At 58.9% G+C, this 17,108-nt stretch overlaps 1 protein-coding gene across 3 annotated transcripts in view; it reads right to left on the bottom strand.

Moving 5' to 3' along the window:
- Positions 1 to 4,477: 4,477 nt before the first annotated feature.
- Positions 4,478 to 17,108, bottom strand: part of PHF21B (PHD finger protein 21B) — a gene marked incomplete at both ends in the record, with an annotated part of 84,692 nt that continues 72,061 nt past the window's right edge. For all 3 annotated transcript variants that reach the window (XM_080811617.1, XM_080811618.1, XM_080811619.1), the window contains 8 exons: positions 4,478 to 4,696; positions 6,726 to 6,829; positions 7,166 to 7,241; positions 8,699 to 8,857; positions 10,888 to 10,910; positions 11,653 to 11,707; positions 13,059 to 13,135; positions 14,290 to 14,341. In XM_080811617.1, coding sequence (XP_080667743.1) covers positions 4,478 to 4,696; positions 6,726 to 6,829; positions 7,166 to 7,241; positions 8,699 to 8,857; positions 10,888 to 10,910; positions 11,653 to 11,707; positions 13,059 to 13,135; positions 14,290 to 14,341 — 765 coding nt within the window. The remainder of the gene's footprint in view (positions 4,697 to 6,725; positions 6,830 to 7,165; positions 7,242 to 8,698; positions 8,858 to 10,887; positions 10,911 to 11,652; positions 11,708 to 13,058; positions 13,136 to 14,289; positions 14,342 to 17,108) is intronic.

Below are 17,108 nucleotides of genomic sequence, written 5' to 3'. Positions count from 1 at the left end.
CTGTGGTGCTTTGTTCCGGCAGCTTCTGGAGGCTAAGTGCCCCCAGGGGAGCGCTCTGGGAAGTGGCGACTCCCCATCACCATAACCTTGGGGAGCAGAGCCCCCCCCCCCGGGGATGGCCATCCCGATGGCTGGTGCTGGGGAGTCGCCCACCCCTGATTTTGCTTGGGGTGCACTGCAGAGCTCTGATGGGCCCTGCTCCCCGGGGCTGGCTCAGATGGAGCCGGGGAATCTGAAGGTGCTGGAGACCCCATGGAACCCCGGGTTTCCCGGCAAGTGGGCAAGGGGCCCCGGGGCGCTGGTGGTGGTGGTGGAGGGACAGGAGGGACCGCAGCTGTGCACACGCTCTGGGGCCCCCTTTCTAATGGCAGAGACAACCCTGGAGGGGCTTACCCCGGAGGGACGGAGCTCTCATTGTGGAGCAGGGGTGGTGGGGGCACATCTAGACTTGCAGGGAACTCCTGCCCTGCGTTGGGGCGCTGGAGCCCCCCCAGGTCCCCGCCTCTCTTGTCGGGAGCCAGGGGGGGCTGTCCTGGAACCTCCGTGGGATTGGAGGACAAGGACCTCACGGAGTCTGGGTTCACCTCTGCAACTGCAGGTCCCTGGCGATCCCGCCCCTCCCCCAGCCTCAGCTTCCTCCTCCCCCGCCCCCACCCTCACTGGACAAGTGGACCTGCAGCTGGACCGGGAGCAGGGCCCATGGGGGCAGGGCCCTGAGCCTGGACGGAGGCAGCCCCGAGGCCCAGCAGCTCTGCCTCTCAAAAGCCTCCTTCATTTATTCCACGACTCCTCACTGAGCACCTGTTTCCTGGGTGCCAGGCCCTCTGCTAGATGCCGGGAACTGGTGAGTAAAACCGACCAGGTTCCCCACCTTCGTGAAGCAGGCAGAAGCAAAAAGGTGAGTCACAGAAAGTTGTCAGTCTGAGGAATCAAACAAGAGGGGAGGAGAGGAAATGCTGTCCTCATGAGGGGGGCTGGGGACAGCTGCACCTCAAGGGGACTATGGTCCAGTTCCCAAGCAAGTGGGGAAGCCTGTCCAAGAGACGGTGGGGCACGCCTGGTGCAGACACGGCACATGCAAAGGCCCTGTGGCAGGAGCATGCCCAAGTGGGCTCCAGCTAGAGGAGGGAGGCCGTGTGGCTGGAACAGAGTGAGGAGAGTGGAGAGAGGCAGGAAGGGAAGCCAGGGCCAGAGAATGTGGTGACTGCGGCCTTGGAGGACTTGCTGCAGAGCAAGACGGGCAGGGACGGGCAGGGATGGCAGGGTTCGGCAGAGGCATTGTCATGCTGGCACTGCTGGGCTGAGAACTGAGAGCCGCGGGATGGGGGTGGAGCGCACGTTACGCCCACAGCTGCACTGGCAGGCCGAGACCACGGTGATGTTGGTGTGGGTGATGACACATGGCCACCCCCCGCTTATATTCCGAGCACAGTGCTAATGGCCAGGTGTGGAGGGTGAGACCGCTGGGCTGCTGGCTCGTGTATTACGAAGATGGAATCTTCCGGAAATGGGACAGGGGCAGGAGGGTGGGCCTGGCAGAGACAGATGCTTCCTGATGCCCAACGGGCAGGGGTGCGGGGCAGAGGCCCCGCCTGGAGATAACAGCCGGGGAGCAGTCAGCCCAGAGACAGAGAACCGGGAGGCTGGACGATGTCAGCCTAGAAATTCAGGACAGAAGTCAGAGCATAGACCCAGGGGAAGAGACAAACTGGAAAAACCAGCTGTGGGGGTCCTGGGCGTCTCCTTCAGCGGGGGGGCCATGGTCAGCACGTCCCCCACTAGATCTGGCCCCAGGGAGGTCACGACTGACCTAGAACTGGGCAGCCCCAGGGGAATCGTGGGGCGAGGGGCAGCCTGTTGGAAAGGACAGGACAAGGTGGGAAGAAAACAGGAGTCCCCAGGATCGGGGGAGGGGCTCCTCATGGGCCCCAGGGGCTGAGACTGAGCCGGCTCTCAGGGAGGCAGTGGGGCGCTGGCAGAGGCGCCTTGAACTCTAGGCCCCACCCAAACTACGTGATTCTGGACCGGCTTGGAAACAGGACAGGACTGTCAGAGACCGCCCTGCCCACCCCTGCAGCCCCGCCCGTCCCTTCGTATTTGATCCCACCCTTGGCCACATCTGGTTGTCCAGAGGTGGGCTCCTCACCTGACTGGACCGACTGGAGGCCTTTGAGGGGCCTAGGGTCAGGATGCAGGGGTCTGGCCCCCCAGTTGGGCTGGTCTCTTGAAAGGGGCCAAGGACAAAGCCCCCGAGTGATTGTAGGGGCTCGTGTGCAACAGAAAAAAGTGGGTGCTGTCCAGGGGCTGAGATGCAGGAGACGGAGGGAGCAGTGTCCACACCACATAGCGCTCGGCTGGGTGGTTTTCTGTTGCTTGTGACCACCACCGGGTCCCAACAGGTGCGCCTGCCACCGGGAGGGGGAGGGGGGTGTGGGACCAGCACGTAGAGGGTGCCCATGAGCGCTCTCGTCCCTCCCTGCCTCCCATCAGGGGCAGGGCCCTGACTTTCCACCTCTCCAACGCCCCCCACCCCCGCCCCTCGTGCTCCTGGAGGTCTCTCTGCTGAAGACAAAGCAAACCACACGGTTTTGAAATCATCAGTCGCGTTTAATACGTCGTACAGAAGGAAAACTACATCGGCATATTTAAGACAAACACTTTTTCTCTACCCTCACTATCCACTGGACGGTCCTCCTTGGTCCAAAAACACTAAGTCTCAAGACACGTCGGCAGCTACCCCTCCCGGGTCCAACCTTCCACATCCTCCCATTACATTTTTTTTTTTTAATTTAATTCAATTCAATCCATCCAAGAAGAAAAACAAACCAACAAAAAGGATTCTGAAGACATTTACATCGCAAGCCACGCGGGAATGCGTAATTGGCATCTAGAGTAACCAATATAGAAGACGTGTGTCTCACAGTTCACTTTGTTCATCAATAAAAGAATATAAAAATCTTGTTCAACCCAGTGTTAAGTGTATTAAAATAGATCTGTATCGTACAGCACAGTTTCTCCCGGAGTCGAGAAAATGACGGGAGGGACCATGGCAGCCTGTGGGATCCCGGCCAGCCTCCGCGCTCTGCACCTGTCGGTGTGCACGTGTGCGTGTGTGTCTGGGGCTGCGTGTGCACACGCACACGTGTGTTCAATGCAATTGGGCACCGTGTGATATGCTGGGGTGGGAGCCCGGTGGCTTCCGGATGCTTATCCTGTTGTGCTACGTCCCTCAGGACTGGAGGAGCCGGTGGGTGGACCCCCCGCCTCGGGAAGCGGGAGCCCTTCCAAGACGCGCGCACCCTCAGCAGTCAGGATCGCGAGGAGACAGCAAGAAGAGGGGCGCTCGCGTCCCCAAAGGCCAAACCCTCCCGAGGCCACTGCCCCCCTCCCTCCCCCCCTCGCCCCCCCCCCCCTTCTGAGAGGACCCTCCAGATCTCTCCGGTTTGGCCGTCCCCCAGGAGGGGTTTCCGCTTTCGGACCTTGCGGCAGAGACCACTGGGAGCAGGAAAGGAAGGGAGCAAGCGCCCCCCCCTTCACATTAAACGTCTTACAATAAAAACGCCATACAAAAATGTAAAGTTATTTTTTGGCATAAATGTCTGTACTGGCAAGAAAAGAGGAATGGAATACTTTATCGGCTCTTCGAAAGGAGAAAGAAAAGAAAAGGCTTCCGTCGTAAGTGGAGGGATTCAACCCCGGATAGAAAACCCGCCGCAGGCCTCCCCTACGGCCTGCAGCTCCGTCTTGCCCAGAAACTCCATGAGAAAAAACACATCGACGGCAAAAGGAGTCCAGAAGCTCAGCAGAGGGCGGCGCGGGCGCTCCGGAGACCCGGGGGGTGCAGAGGCCCCGGCAGGTGCAGACCGCAGAGTCCCTCCCCGGAGGGACCCACTTCCTAGTCTCTTTCAAGTTCGACGGCTGTGACTCTGGACGCTAATAATACTGACAGAGCAGGGCCCGCGTTCCAGGAAGGCGCTGGGGCGCCCTGGCCTCGAGCCCCGGGCCCCTGAGTGGGAGCGGCGCGGAGTCCTACCTAGATTCGCTACCCACTGCTCGTCCCAACTACTGCTACTACTTAGCTAGGTCTTCGGGTTCCTGGCTCCCCTCCCGACCTCTGCCCCTCTCTCCCGGGGGGCAGCCCGAAGCCGAGGAGACAGCTGTGCCTGGAAGCCGGAGGCCCGGGCAGCCCCCCAACAGCCAGAGGCTGACTGCGCACCCGGCCGTCCGCGCCCACCTGGCCTCCTTGGCGTCCCGTCCAAACGCGGACAGGAGGGCTCCATCCCCACCGGTCCTGGCTCTAGGACTTCCACCTGGTTCCTTCTCCCTTCTTTTCTCTCTCTCTCTCTCTCTCTCTCTCGGTCGGGTTTTATTTTCATTTGAAATTCATAGTGTTTATGAATTAAGGCGGACAGAAACCTCAGGTCTGCTGAGCGGGGTCCCAGGAACCTTCCGTGGGTGTGAAGCCGGTCCTGCGGGGTCAGTTGTGCCCCTGGGGGTGCTGGAGGGCAGAGTGCATGGCTGCGGCTGGGGGCTTGGTCCAGGGCCCGGCCAGCAGCGGGGCGGGGCTGGTGGTTGCCACGGTGACCTGCAGCCTCTGCCCGCCTTGTATCAGTCTCAGGAGGGCCCGCAGGCGGTCCAAGGACAACTGGGTGCCCCTCTGCTGGGCCAGCAGGCTCGTCTTAAGCTCTAGGCATTTCTGTTGGGGAGAGAGAGGGGTTGGGGGGGCGGTGTCTCAGAATCCCGCCGTGCAGGCCTCCTGGGGCTGCCACGCTCTCAGCCCCTCTCCCACCGCTCCTCCCCTCTTGTGGCCAGAGGCCTGAAAGAAACCAGCCCGAGGGCCTTCCACAAACCAGGCGGCCGTGAGGAATGGAACTGCAGCCAGACACCCAGGAGAACTTTGTTTCCGAGTTCAGGGCTAGAAATGGTGTGCCTGGGTGGGAGTGTGGAACGTTCTTCCTCCTGACTGTGATGCTACCTCGCTGACCAGGTCATTTCTCCTCCTGCCGAGGAAGCTGGGAGCCAGTTCTGGCTCAACCACAGCAGCGGCAGGAGATCTGCAGATGGCCAGCCCGCTCTCTGCTCTGCCTGCTGCCTGCCGGGCTCTCGTCTTTCGGTCGGCTTTATACGTATCATGGCAGCACAGACAGCAGCCAGGATGGGGCCCAAGCTGGAGCGTAAGCTACTTGTTCCTCAGGGAAATCACTTCTACTCCCTGAGACTGCACCCAAACTCTGAGACAGGAATAATCACAGAGCCTCCCCTTGGGTTATTCAGATTAAGTGAGAGTTTCACTAGGACCTGGCATTACCCTTAGCATCATCATCACCACCACCATCACTACCATCACCACCATCACCATCACCACCATCATCACCATTATCATCACCACCATTATCATCATCACCACCACCATCACTATCATCACATCACCACTATCACCACTATCATCACAACCATCATAACCATCACCGCCATCATCATCATCAACCATTATCACCATCACCACCTCAACACTAGCATCATGACCATCACCACGGCCATCATCACTATCACTATCATCACCATCATCACCACCATCATCACCACCATCACCATCACCACCACCATCACCATCACCACCGTCATCACCATCATCACCACCATCACCATCATCATTATCATCACATCACCACCACCACCATTATCATCACAACCACCATAACCATCACCGCCATCATCACTATCACTATCATCACCATCATCACCACCATAATCATCATCAACATCACCACCATCACCATCACCACCACCATCACCATCACCACCATCATCACCATCATCACCACCAACATCATCACCATCACCATCATCATCATCATATCACCACCACCACCATTATCATCACAACCATCATAACCATCACTGCCATCATCACCATCATCAACCATTATTACCATCACCATCACCACCACCACCATCACCACCTCAACACTATCATTATGACCAATACCATCACTACCATCACCATTGCCATCATCACTAACATCACCACCATCACCAACATCACCATCACCACCATTATAATCACTACAATCATGACCTTCACAACCATCATCACCATCACCATCACCACCATTATCACAACCATCACAACCATCATCACCACCATCATGACCATCATCAACCATTATTACCATCACCATCATCACCACCATCATCACCATCACCACCTCAACACTATCATCATGACCATCACCATCACTACCATCACCGCTGCCATCATCACCATCACTAGCATTACCATCACCACCAACCACCACCATTACCATAACCATCATGACCATCACCATCATCACCATCACGACTATCATCACTATCATCATGACCATCACAATCATCAACCATTATCACTATCACCATCATCACCACCCTCACCACTGTCTTGTTGACCGCCACACTACAGAAGGGAAGTCATTATGTTCACTTTACACAAGAAGAAACTGAGGTTCAGAGACAGGGCTTTGCCACAGACGAAGAGCTAGCTGGGAGCAGAGCTGGATGGCCTCAACTGTTTGACAGCTCTCTGCTGAGCAGGTTACAGAGGCGCCTTCTCTACCTCCTGGCTTGCTGAGTCATGCTGGGGAGGCTGTCTTCTCCTGGGGCCTCAATAACAGAACAGCGAAGCTCTGGACTTAAATCTTGGGGCTCTAAGGTCCCCCAGTCTCCTGCCCCCACGCCCAGCGAACCTTCACGGCTGAGGCCAGGCGCCGGTCCCGCTCCTCCAGCTGCTGGTGCTCGCTCTGCAGCTCGCTGCCTCTCTGCAAAAGCTTCTGCTTCTCTTCTTCCTTGACTGGCAAAGAGAAGGCCAGGTGAGGACATAAACCAGGTGAGCAAAAAGCCTGGGCCATGGGTGAGCGGGAAAAGCAGTAAGAACCCGAGGTCTACACCTCCAGGCCATTCTGCCATGTCCTCCTGCAGACGCCAGGGGCCCCGGCTGCACGCACAGGGGCTGGGAGCGCCATCCCCCCCACGGGAACTGCCCGGCACCTAGGACCAGCCCCGGGAGCCCTCTCTGCGGAGCTCCGGCCAGGAACAGCTTCGGATGGGCCCAGAGTGAGTCCAGAGGATGGGGCTGGGGTTGGAGAGAAGGGGGGGTGCCCTTCTCCGCTCCCCGAGGCCGTCTTACCCGTCTTGTGGGTGACGTAGGAGTGCACAATGGCCAGCATCCCGGTCCAGGGCACACCATCGTCTTTCTTTAAGGCCTAGAGGGCAGACGGGGGGTGAGCAAGTGGACGGGCCAGAACATGCCGTGGCCTGGCCACGCCCCGCTGGGGGAGCAGGGGCGGGGAACGAGCTCTGAGCAGCAGGTTCCTCAACCATGATGGGATGGGGCCGCCCCTGCCTCATGGTCGGCTCACAGGGCTCCTCGAGGGCAGGAACCTGCTTCTTGCCAGGGCCCCCCACGGTGCTGGGGTGGAGGCCCCAGTTCTGCCTGACTGAATGCATCCACGAATGGCCACCTGCCTTCTTCCCATGTCCTGGGGACCTGAGAGCAGCCCCAGGCAAGGGGGGGGACACCCCGAGGGCCCAGTGAGGCCCCACCGCCGTGCCCAGGTGGGGAAGATAATCTTGTGTCCTCTTAGTCTTCCCCCAAAAAGCTGTGAACCCCCAGGCAGTCACAACGCAGGGGCTGGTGGTCCCCACGGGAGACAGTGACATAGGTCCACTGTACCCACCTTCTCCCTAAGTCCCCGGGGATGACAGGAACCCACAAGAATCAGTGTTGTCAGAAATAAAGGTGATTCCCCTATGATTTTACAAGTAACACATACACATTATGTAGAGAAACATCCTTCACACAAAAGCATAGCAAAGTTCCCACGTGCCTGTAACACTTGGAAGACTGCCCTCCCCCGTGTCTCATTCTACCTGCAGCTTTCTCGGGGAGCTGACGATGGAGCTAAGGAACCACTATAAAGCCTGGCACCTTCTTTCTTTAAAACTTAGGTCCACATAGAGAACACGCCCCAAAGGATCACAAACTCTTCCTAACGACCATCTCCAGTGACCGTGTAACATGGCACTGAGTGCACCTGCTGGAATGAAGTTCACTGTCTCCTACTGCTGCGAGGCAGCTGTATCTCTTCCTTTATAGACAAGGGGTAAGGGGCTTCTTTGTGCACAGAATTTTATCTGTATTTGGATTCCTTCCTGGGACTACATTCCCCAAAGCTAGATTCTGCGTTCAAAAGATATATATACATTTTTAAGGCTCTTGATAAAAGAGTGTCTACCTCCCCGCATCAGCACCAGAAGGGAGTGTTACTGTTTTTTCGAACCTGCTAGGTTTTCCTGTGTGTGGCGGCAGGGAGATGGAACGCGTTAGTTAGCTAGCTCTGTTTTTGCAGTTTGCGATGCTAGTTCAGGTTCTCCCCAGGGGGAATCTGGAGCTCAGAGGTGGAGTCATTGGGTCAGATCGCTGCAGAGGGGACACCTCTGCTCAGTCGTCCCCAGTGGGCCTCTGCTGGAAATGTCTGAGATGGCCACTATGGGGGTGTCCTGGCATCTAGCGGGCAGAGGCTGGAGGCACCCTACAGTGCACGGGGCAGCCCCACAGATCCCCCAGCCTCAGATGCTGTGCTGGGGGAGGGTCCTTCGGTGCAGGGAGAGTTGGTGGGGGGCGGGAGGGCCCGCTGCCCAGCAGCACAGTCTCCCGTACCTTCTGCTGGCACTTGGGGCACCGCCACACGCCCTTGGGCGCCGTCTTGAGGGGCGGGTCCAGGCAGCTGAGGTGGTAGGCCCCTGGGCAGGTGCTGCAAGGCTGCAGGTCGGCCCCTCGCTTGCAGGCAGCACAGTGCTCATCATGGGCAATCTCACTCTGGAAGAAAAGGGAGGGCAGGAGGCGGGTCGGTTGGACTGGGAGGGAGCTGGGGGGCCCCCAGGCAGCTGCCACCCTGACCTGCTTGGCACCCAGTGTTTCTCAGCAGCTCTGGGAAAGAGATGAGCCCAGGAACTGGGAGGACAAGCGGCTGCCCAGCACGTGGACTCCAGGGCACCACCTGGGCCACGTTTCCTAGGGACACAGCCACCGGTCAGAGTCAGGCAGGGTGTGGCACCCCGGCACCCTGATTCATCCCAGCTGAAACCCGGACGCCCGGCATGGGTAGCGGGGCAGGTGGTCCTGCTGGGGCTTAGGACGCAGTTCGCCTGGGCCCCTAATGTCCCACTGTCCAATATCCTGGAGTGGGGGGGGGCAGGCCAGCACTCGCAAAGCCTCCCTCCTGCCTACTGCCTTGGGGGGTCTGCGGTCACAGTTCTCCAGTCCTCTTGATGGCACCTCGGTCTAACCTGGCATCTCCCAACGTCCCATGTGGGTTCCTGCGCTCCTCTGTGCCCACCTCCGTAACGGGGGCTAGTGCCACCTGCCCCACAGGATGCTGGGAAGATCCAACAGGACAGGGCACATAGAACACACTCCACATAGGAGCCTGGTAAGGGGCGGCTTCCTCTTTCCCTGTGCTAAAGGAACTTCAGACGTCCCTTCTAGAGTCGTCCGCCTTGGTTGTTTGGCCTCTGCTTACACACCTACAGGGACGGGGAGCTCACTACCTCCCCAGCCAGCTCGCTGCACTGTGGACAGAGAGAGGAGCCTCTCATCACCCCATGCCTCCCGCGACCTGCAGAGTCTGAACAATTTGCCACCACCCACTAGAAAACCTTCTCCATGCACGAGAGGTCTGTTCTCTGCCCGTGTGGCTGCAGCGCCTTCTGACTTCACGGTTGCAAAGGACCAGAGGGCTCTCGTGAGGGATGACCCACACCACGAGGACCCCGGACCCCAGGCTGCCCTTGATGGAGGGGGCAGCAGACAGAGATGAGGCCTCAGAGGTCCATTGCCAGCACTCACGTCAGTGCAGGAGCCCCGGGCCAGCGAGTCCTGTGCCCAAGATCGCTCAGTGAGCCGGAGGTGGATGCCAGACCAGTGGCGGGGTCCCCTGCCCCGAAGCCATGGCCCCTCCAGGCCTGGGGTCTGTGGAGGCGGGGCTCAGGCTCGAGGCCCATCCTGTGCCCCCGCTGTTGGGCACAGTTGTCTGTGGATGAGCACGACAGGCCACCAGCACCAGTCTGTGACACTACACGGTTCTGGTGGCGAAAAGGCCAGGATCACCGGAGTTTACGCCTGTCGCCTGCTGCTGCCCAGTGGCCTGACCGTTATAGGCATGTGGGGCTACCAATTCTTTTAGGATTTGATTCAAAACTTATTTAGAAAATGAGGTCACAGGGCGCCTGGGCGGCTTAGGCGGTTGAGCATCTGACTCCGGCTCAGGTCATGATCTCAGGGTCTTGGGATTGAGGCTTGCGTTGGGCTCCCTGCTCAGTGCTGAGTCTGCTTCTCCCCTTCTCTCTACCGCCGCCCCTGTCGGTGCTCTCTCCCTCTCTCAAATAAATAAAATCTCAAAAAAAAAAAAAATGAGGTCACAACCAGCTTGTGTCCTGGGAAGCAGGGACACCAGTGTGTGCGGAGAGTCAGGGTCTCACAGGATCACTGACGCGGAGTCCTGAGGGGTGACACCCTGAGGATTCCGGGGTCTAGACCCTCATGAGGTGGGCAATGAGGACCCGAGAGAGCCAGCTGCCCCTGAGGTCACACAGCAGGGCTGAGCAGAGCCAGGTGGAGCCTGGCCGGCCCTGGTGTCAGCGGCCGCCTCCTGGCCCCCGGGGTCCCTGCGTCCTCAGCAGCGGGCGGAGAGAGGTCGTGTTCGAGCCGCCCGTGGGCTGACCCGGGTGGTGTTGCGAAGCTCTCGGTAGGGAGGACCGAACACGAAGGCCCTCCCCTCGGCTCACCCCTGCCAGGAGCGCCCCGCCTGTACCCGCCCCACCCCAACCTGCCGTCGAGGGGACACCTACCTTCCAGCAGGGGTCCTCATTGGCTAGCACAGGGAAGAAGGGCGGAGAACACGTTAGCGGGCACCGGAGGGGCACCAATCGGGACCGGAGGCCACGAGGCCCGGTGAGGCAGGGCTTCTCACCCGGAGCAAGGCGGGAGCATCCCAGGCTCCGGTCCTCACCTCGGGTGCGACGGGAGCATCACGGGCCCTGGGACACCCAGTTCTCACCCGGGGCATGGCGGAAGTCAGGGTCTCTGCCCTGGTTGTGTCCAGGACCCACCCTGGGACAGGCACCAGGCTGCCCGCAGGCTAGCCGTCCTTCCAGAGACCTCTCACGGTGACAACTGTGTGTGTGTGCTTTTTTTGGTCCATAACCCACTCTCCTTCTAGTAAGTGAGGCCGAACCACACATTTAATGATCACGAAACATGGTTTTTCTTTTAGTTGCTGGCTCAGAGCTGTCTGCAGAGGACACCGTCCAGAGGGGAGCAGAGCTTCTGTGTGTAAGGAATATTCGACCGTTTACCACGGGCTGTCACGTCCAGCCCTCACGTCATCGTCCCGGCTCGGGGCCCCCGCTCTGGCACAGGCTCCGCCAGCCCTCCTCCTCCCCACAGATGTCAGGGCGAAGGAGGCCACGGCGAGGAGGGCCCGGGAGCTAGAAGGTACCATCCACCGGAAAGCGGCTCTGTCCCCACACAGGCCTGGAGTGGGGGGTCACCCATGCCGCCTCAGCCCCGGGCTCCGGGGCAGCCCTGGGGAGCCGCGGCCCGCGGGCACCTACCTCTTGCTGTGAGGAACAGGGGGGTGTTGAGATAGTTGGACGCCAGCCGTTTCCTCTGCAGGGGATGGAAAGCAAAACAAAGGCAACTCACAAGGAGCCCTCCTCGGGGACACGGCTCCTGCCCTGGAGGCACCCACGACAGGCTCCCACCCGCGGCCCCGGAGGTCACAACTAGGACGGACGTGGGGGCAGCAGGGCAGGGGAGTGGCAGGTGAGCCGGCCCTGCCCCGTGGGAGGCACGGCATCTCCCCTGTCCCCTGGGGGTACATCCACCTCGCTCAGGAAGGACGCCCTAGAGACCCCAAATCGGGTTTCTGGCACATTCCAAAAGGGGGCTTCCGCCACGGGCCAAGCCTGTTCGGACCCTGGTCTGGGGCGGCTTTGCTGGGGAGGAGAGATGGGTAAGTGGCGTCACTCCCTCCTCTCTCGATGCGGTCGGGCTGTGCTCAGAGCCAAGGGCGAGGCCCGTGGAGGGCTGCCCCTGGAGCTATGGTGGGTCCTGGGCTCAAGGGTCCCAGCGTCGAGCTGACTCCTGACTTGCTGATCAGGTGGTCTCCCACCAGCCACCACGGACTTGGGACACTGCGTATGGCTGGGCCGGCAGAGCGGCGGATGGCTCCATCGGTGAGCACAGCAAAGGGGACGGGGCCCTCGTCATACAGATGGCACACGGCTTCCTCACGTGCCGGTCAAGAAACAGCTCGGCGACAATCTTCCAGAAGGGGCCCAGTGCTGGGGACAGCGTCTCAGGGACAGAGCGCCCAGGAAAAGAGCGGGGACGCGAGGGGTATGAAGATGGACACTCGGGCGTGGTCTCCATGCAGAAGCCGGGGGTGCAGAAGCACAGGGCACGGGCGGGTGGGCGCCCCCGGCCTCGGGCAACCACCGCTCTGGCCGAGATCCCTGCCCCCTCCCCACCGAGTTCCAGGTCATTGGCAGGGACTCAGGACAGCAGCCTGGACTGACCCACGCCCCGGGGAGGCGAGCACAGCAGCACCTCGACCCTCCCACAGGCCCTCCTGGGACCCGTCCCCTTGGCAGGAACAGCCGAGTCTGGAACACGCCGGGCGCCGGCCTCTGGGGACCTCGCTCGGCTTCAGAGAGCTGCCGCGACTGCCGGGCCACGGGCCCCAAGGAAACGGCTTCCCTGCTACGGGATGATTCTGGGGCTGCTCCCCGGCGCCTTGACAGGGCTCCACACCTGATCATCGGGGTGAAGAACCAGGAAACCTCGTAACCTGCACCCAAGCCACGCTCCCCAGTGCAGCCCGAGTGAGGACCTGCCGTTCTGATCTCCTGCATCTGTTTCCCAAAAGATTCGGAGCTCAGGAGGGGAGGGACATCATTCATCGTCACGCCCCGAACGCCAGTCCCGGAGGGGCAGGTGAGGGAGTGCAGGGCCTCACCTCTGTCTCCAGGAGGCCACTGTAGGCGGGATTCGCTGTGCTTCTTCTCTTCCGCTCTTGGCGTTTGCTCTGGATTTCTGGAAAGGCACAGACACAGCGGCTACTGGATCCTTCCTGTCCTGGGAACCCCCAACTCTTCCTCTGCAAACCCCAGCCGTTCCGGTCCCCACCCCTGCTCTGCAGCCTCTGTCTGCCCGGCGTCCCCGCCCCAGAGTGGCCTCCGAATCACTCACTCTGGGGCAGACGGATGGGCAGGTGCGCTCTCGGCGCAGGAACCCCCATGTGCCATCATCCAGCCCGGGGGCGTCTCTCGGGGCGTGTCTGCCGGCCAGGCTAGTGCCTGCCCAGCTGCACAGGGAGGCTCAGGGCAGCCCCAGGACCCAGGTCCACCTGCCGCTCAGGTGGGCTCTGCCACGTGAAGCCTCCCACACGAGTCCTTCGGAGAGGGCCCCTGCTGTGGTGTGTTTCACGCAGTGACCGTGGCCACCCCCCACGAGTGGCCCCCACTTTCCTTCCTCCTGCTTTGTCTGCCACATGGAACCCGGGATCGGTTTCTCTGAATACAGCTGTTTTGACATGTTTTTCTCACTTGTCTTTTGGACTCAGTTTCTCCTTTTAAATCTTTGCAGTATCATTCATGTGTTTCCTGTAAGGCACCCCAGACCAGGCTCCAAATAAATAAATACTTAGGGTCTCACGGGCGGCGGGAGAATTTTTACAAGGAGAGCTACTTATAAAAAGCATAACCACAGGCAGGAGGTATCAGGAAAGCTTTTTCACCCCGACCTCCTGAAGACACTGCAATGTTTCAAGGTATAGCCTTCCTCGTGTTGCGGGAAGAGGAGACGGAGGTTCAGAGTGGAGGGAGCTTGCCTACGGTCCCCCAGCTCAAAGCAGCACGAGCGGGACTCAAACACAGACCTTCGGACGTGACCGGGAGGGCCCAAGCCCGAGTGGCTAGCAAGTGGCAAGGCCAGGTGGTCGGGCTCCAGCGACCACCTCCCCGGGCTGCGTGCAACGGGGGAGCACGGGACCCACACGATCCCTGTGCCAAAACCAGAAGGCGGGCTCGGTGCAGCCAGCCATGGGACGGGTGGGGAGCAGGAAGGCTTTCTTGGTCTTTGTGCTGACGACCCTGGCACTTGGGACAGACCTCCCAGGAGGCGGGTCACTGGCGGGCGCTGCCTTCCCACCGGCCAGCACCCCAGCCTGCTGCCGCGCAGACCCTTACCTTCCAAGTGCTCCGTGGTGACCAGGCCCAGAGCTACCATGAAGGCGATTTTCTGAAGGAAGGAAACAGAGAAACGTTAACACGGCCTCCGGCGTCTGTTGATTCAGTGAACATGGGCGGAGCAACTCCTTACAGGGCTGGCTTCTCTGTTTGGGGTTTCCTTCGTTTTCACCTACTGTCTGTCCCAGGACCCCACCCGCGACCCCACGCTGCGTTTAGTTGCTGTGTCCCCTTAGCTCCTCTGGGCTGTGCCAGATTCTCAGGCTGTCCTGGTCGTTAGTGACCTTGACCGCTTAGAGCTTAGGCTGGGCAGGAAGGACGCGCCCCTCAGCTGGGATGGGTCTGATGGTTTCTCATGCTGAGACTGGGTTATGGGCTTGGGGGCGGGAGACCACAGAGGTGAACCCCTTCCCAGCCCACTGATCTGGGAACGTGTCAGCCGCGTGACTCCTCTGTTGCACGCTGCCCTCGATCATGGGTCTGGGGTGTCACCTTCTCCGTGGCACATCCCCTCTCTGTCCCCCGTCCACACCGTCCTCTCGGGAGGACCTGGCTATGCACCACTCACACTTCGGGAGGTGGGAATAATGCTTTTTTTGGCCATGTAGATGGAAAAACTTGGGTGTAGTAGAATTTACCAATATTCTCTTTGTCACTGTCTGGCTTTTTGAATCTTACGTACAGACTCAGGTTATAAAGCAAGCTGCCTGTGTTTTACTGTAGTACCTATAACTTCACTGTTTATATTTATTTCGTTATTACTCTTTGTAAGTAGGCTCCACGCCCAACATGGGGCTCAGACTCACGACCCTGAGACCTAGAGTCCCATGGCCACCAACCTAGCCTGCCGGAGGCCCTCATGGTTCCCATTCAAATTTTTGATCCGTTTGGAGTTGATGCTGGTGTGAAGGATGGCTTCCTTTCATTCCATCTGGCATTGGTTTCTTCCAATCGCACTTACTGAAAATTCCATCATTCCACTTTTTGCTGGTTTAAGGAGCCCTTTTAATCATATACTGAATTATCTGGAGTCTCTGTGGTGCCTTCCCGTGCCTCCTCTCCCGTTCCTAGCTATGCGGGAGCGACGGCGGCACCTTTGGTCCCCAGGCGTCACGGGATTCTGACAGAACTCGAACCCCTCCCCGTTCTTCCTGTTCTTGGGTCTTCTTGCACAGGTTTTCATGTGAAACTCAGAAACCATGAAGGACACTGAGGGGGGTTTACTGGGATGATGTGAAAATGATAATACATTAACTCAGGTCATGACGATAACTTTCGGACATAAAATTTTCCTTTCCGGAACCACAGTGCGCCTCTCTGTTCTTCTTCGGCCTTCGGGGGGTTTCAAACGTACCCTCCAGGGGCTGTCCCCTGTGGCTAGTGTGTTGATTTTTTGAAAGATTTTTTTAGTTATTCATTTGAGAGAAAGAGAGAGAGAGAGTGAGAGCAGGGGGGAGGAGCAGAGGGAGAGGAGAGTCAGACTCAACGCCGAGCAGGGAGCCTGATGTGGGGCTGGATCCCAGGACCCTTGAGATCATGACCGGAGCCGAAGGAAGAGGCTCAACCCACTGAGCCACCCAGGCGCCTCTAGAGGTTTTTTTTCCCCCTTTTCTTAAGAAAGGGAGAGAGAGAGAGAGGGACAGAGGGAGAGGGAGAATCTCAAGGAGGCTCCCTGCTGAGCGCAGAGCCCGACGTGGGGCTCGATCCCTCGACCTCGAGATCGTGACCTGAGCGGAAACCGAGAGTCTGGGTGCTCAACCCACTGAGCCCCCAGACGCCCCAATCCCAGGTGTTTCACCTTGTTGCTGCTACCACAAGGAGGGGCACCCGTGAGGCTTCTAACACGCTGTTCTGCGTGTCTGTGACAGTTATCGTTGGTTTGCATTAATATTGACCCTACCGGGCCCAATTCTGTCAGGAGTAGTTTTGTTTTTGTTTTTTAATTGATTCTCTTGGGTTTTCTACACCATTTCAAATAGTGACTGCCCGCTGTTCCTTTGCTTTTTTTTTTTTTTACTTCTGTGCTGTTCAAAATAGTTCTACTCCTCAATCTATCCGCTTTCTGTGATCTTCTTTGAGCCACTCAAACCCTCAGCTACTACAGAGAAGCCCGGCCGAGAGCTCACGCTGCCTCCCACCTTCTCCCACGCCCTCCCCTCGGGGTTACAGGGGAGGCCTTTGGACGTTGCTGGAAGAACGTAGGATCTACACTCGGAGTTTCAGCTCCACTCGGCTCCCCAAAGTCACATCTCCCGAGTTCCTGGGCGGATTCAAACCCTCACATGCCCAGCCTTTCCGCTGGGAGGCCAGCTGGGCTAGACATAAAGGCTCTCCTTTCCTCCCTCAGGATGGGGTAGATACTGCTCTACCGTATTCTGGGCTTGGATGCTGCCGGCATTCTTCCCTGCAGAGTGACATGATCGCTTTTGCCCGGATGCCTTCCAGATGCTTCTGTGCTGGGTGACGGGGCAGTGTGGACCTCTCTCCCTTGGTGCACGCACTCATTCTCCCTGGTGCCCAGTACCGGGGACAGCGTCCGTCAACATGTACGTGGTCTTTCTTCTTTGATTTCAGTCAACTTTTCTCAAATAAGGTTAAAAAAATCGGGACACACCACCACGCCATGGAAAGGGGGGCCCGCAAATTCTGTCCTGGCAGGTGCGCGCTCACACGAATGCAAGCCTAACAAAATTATTAACATGGCCACAGAGCGGATTCTGGGCTCCGGCAGATTCAGGCGATAGCAGTCCGGTTTCTGGGCCCCGGGGCTGACCACACGGTGGCAGGGACTCGAGGGGAGCCCCCCAGGACTGGCACCT

This window comes from Martes martes (assembly GCF_963455335.1).
Source record: "Martes martes genome assembly, chromosome: 8".
In the NCBI taxonomy this organism is placed as follows: Eukaryota; Metazoa; Chordata; class Mammalia; order Carnivora; family Mustelidae; genus Martes; species Martes martes.
The sequence above is the reverse complement of the archived record's forward strand: the minus strand, read 5'-3'. Positions and strand labels throughout refer to the sequence as shown.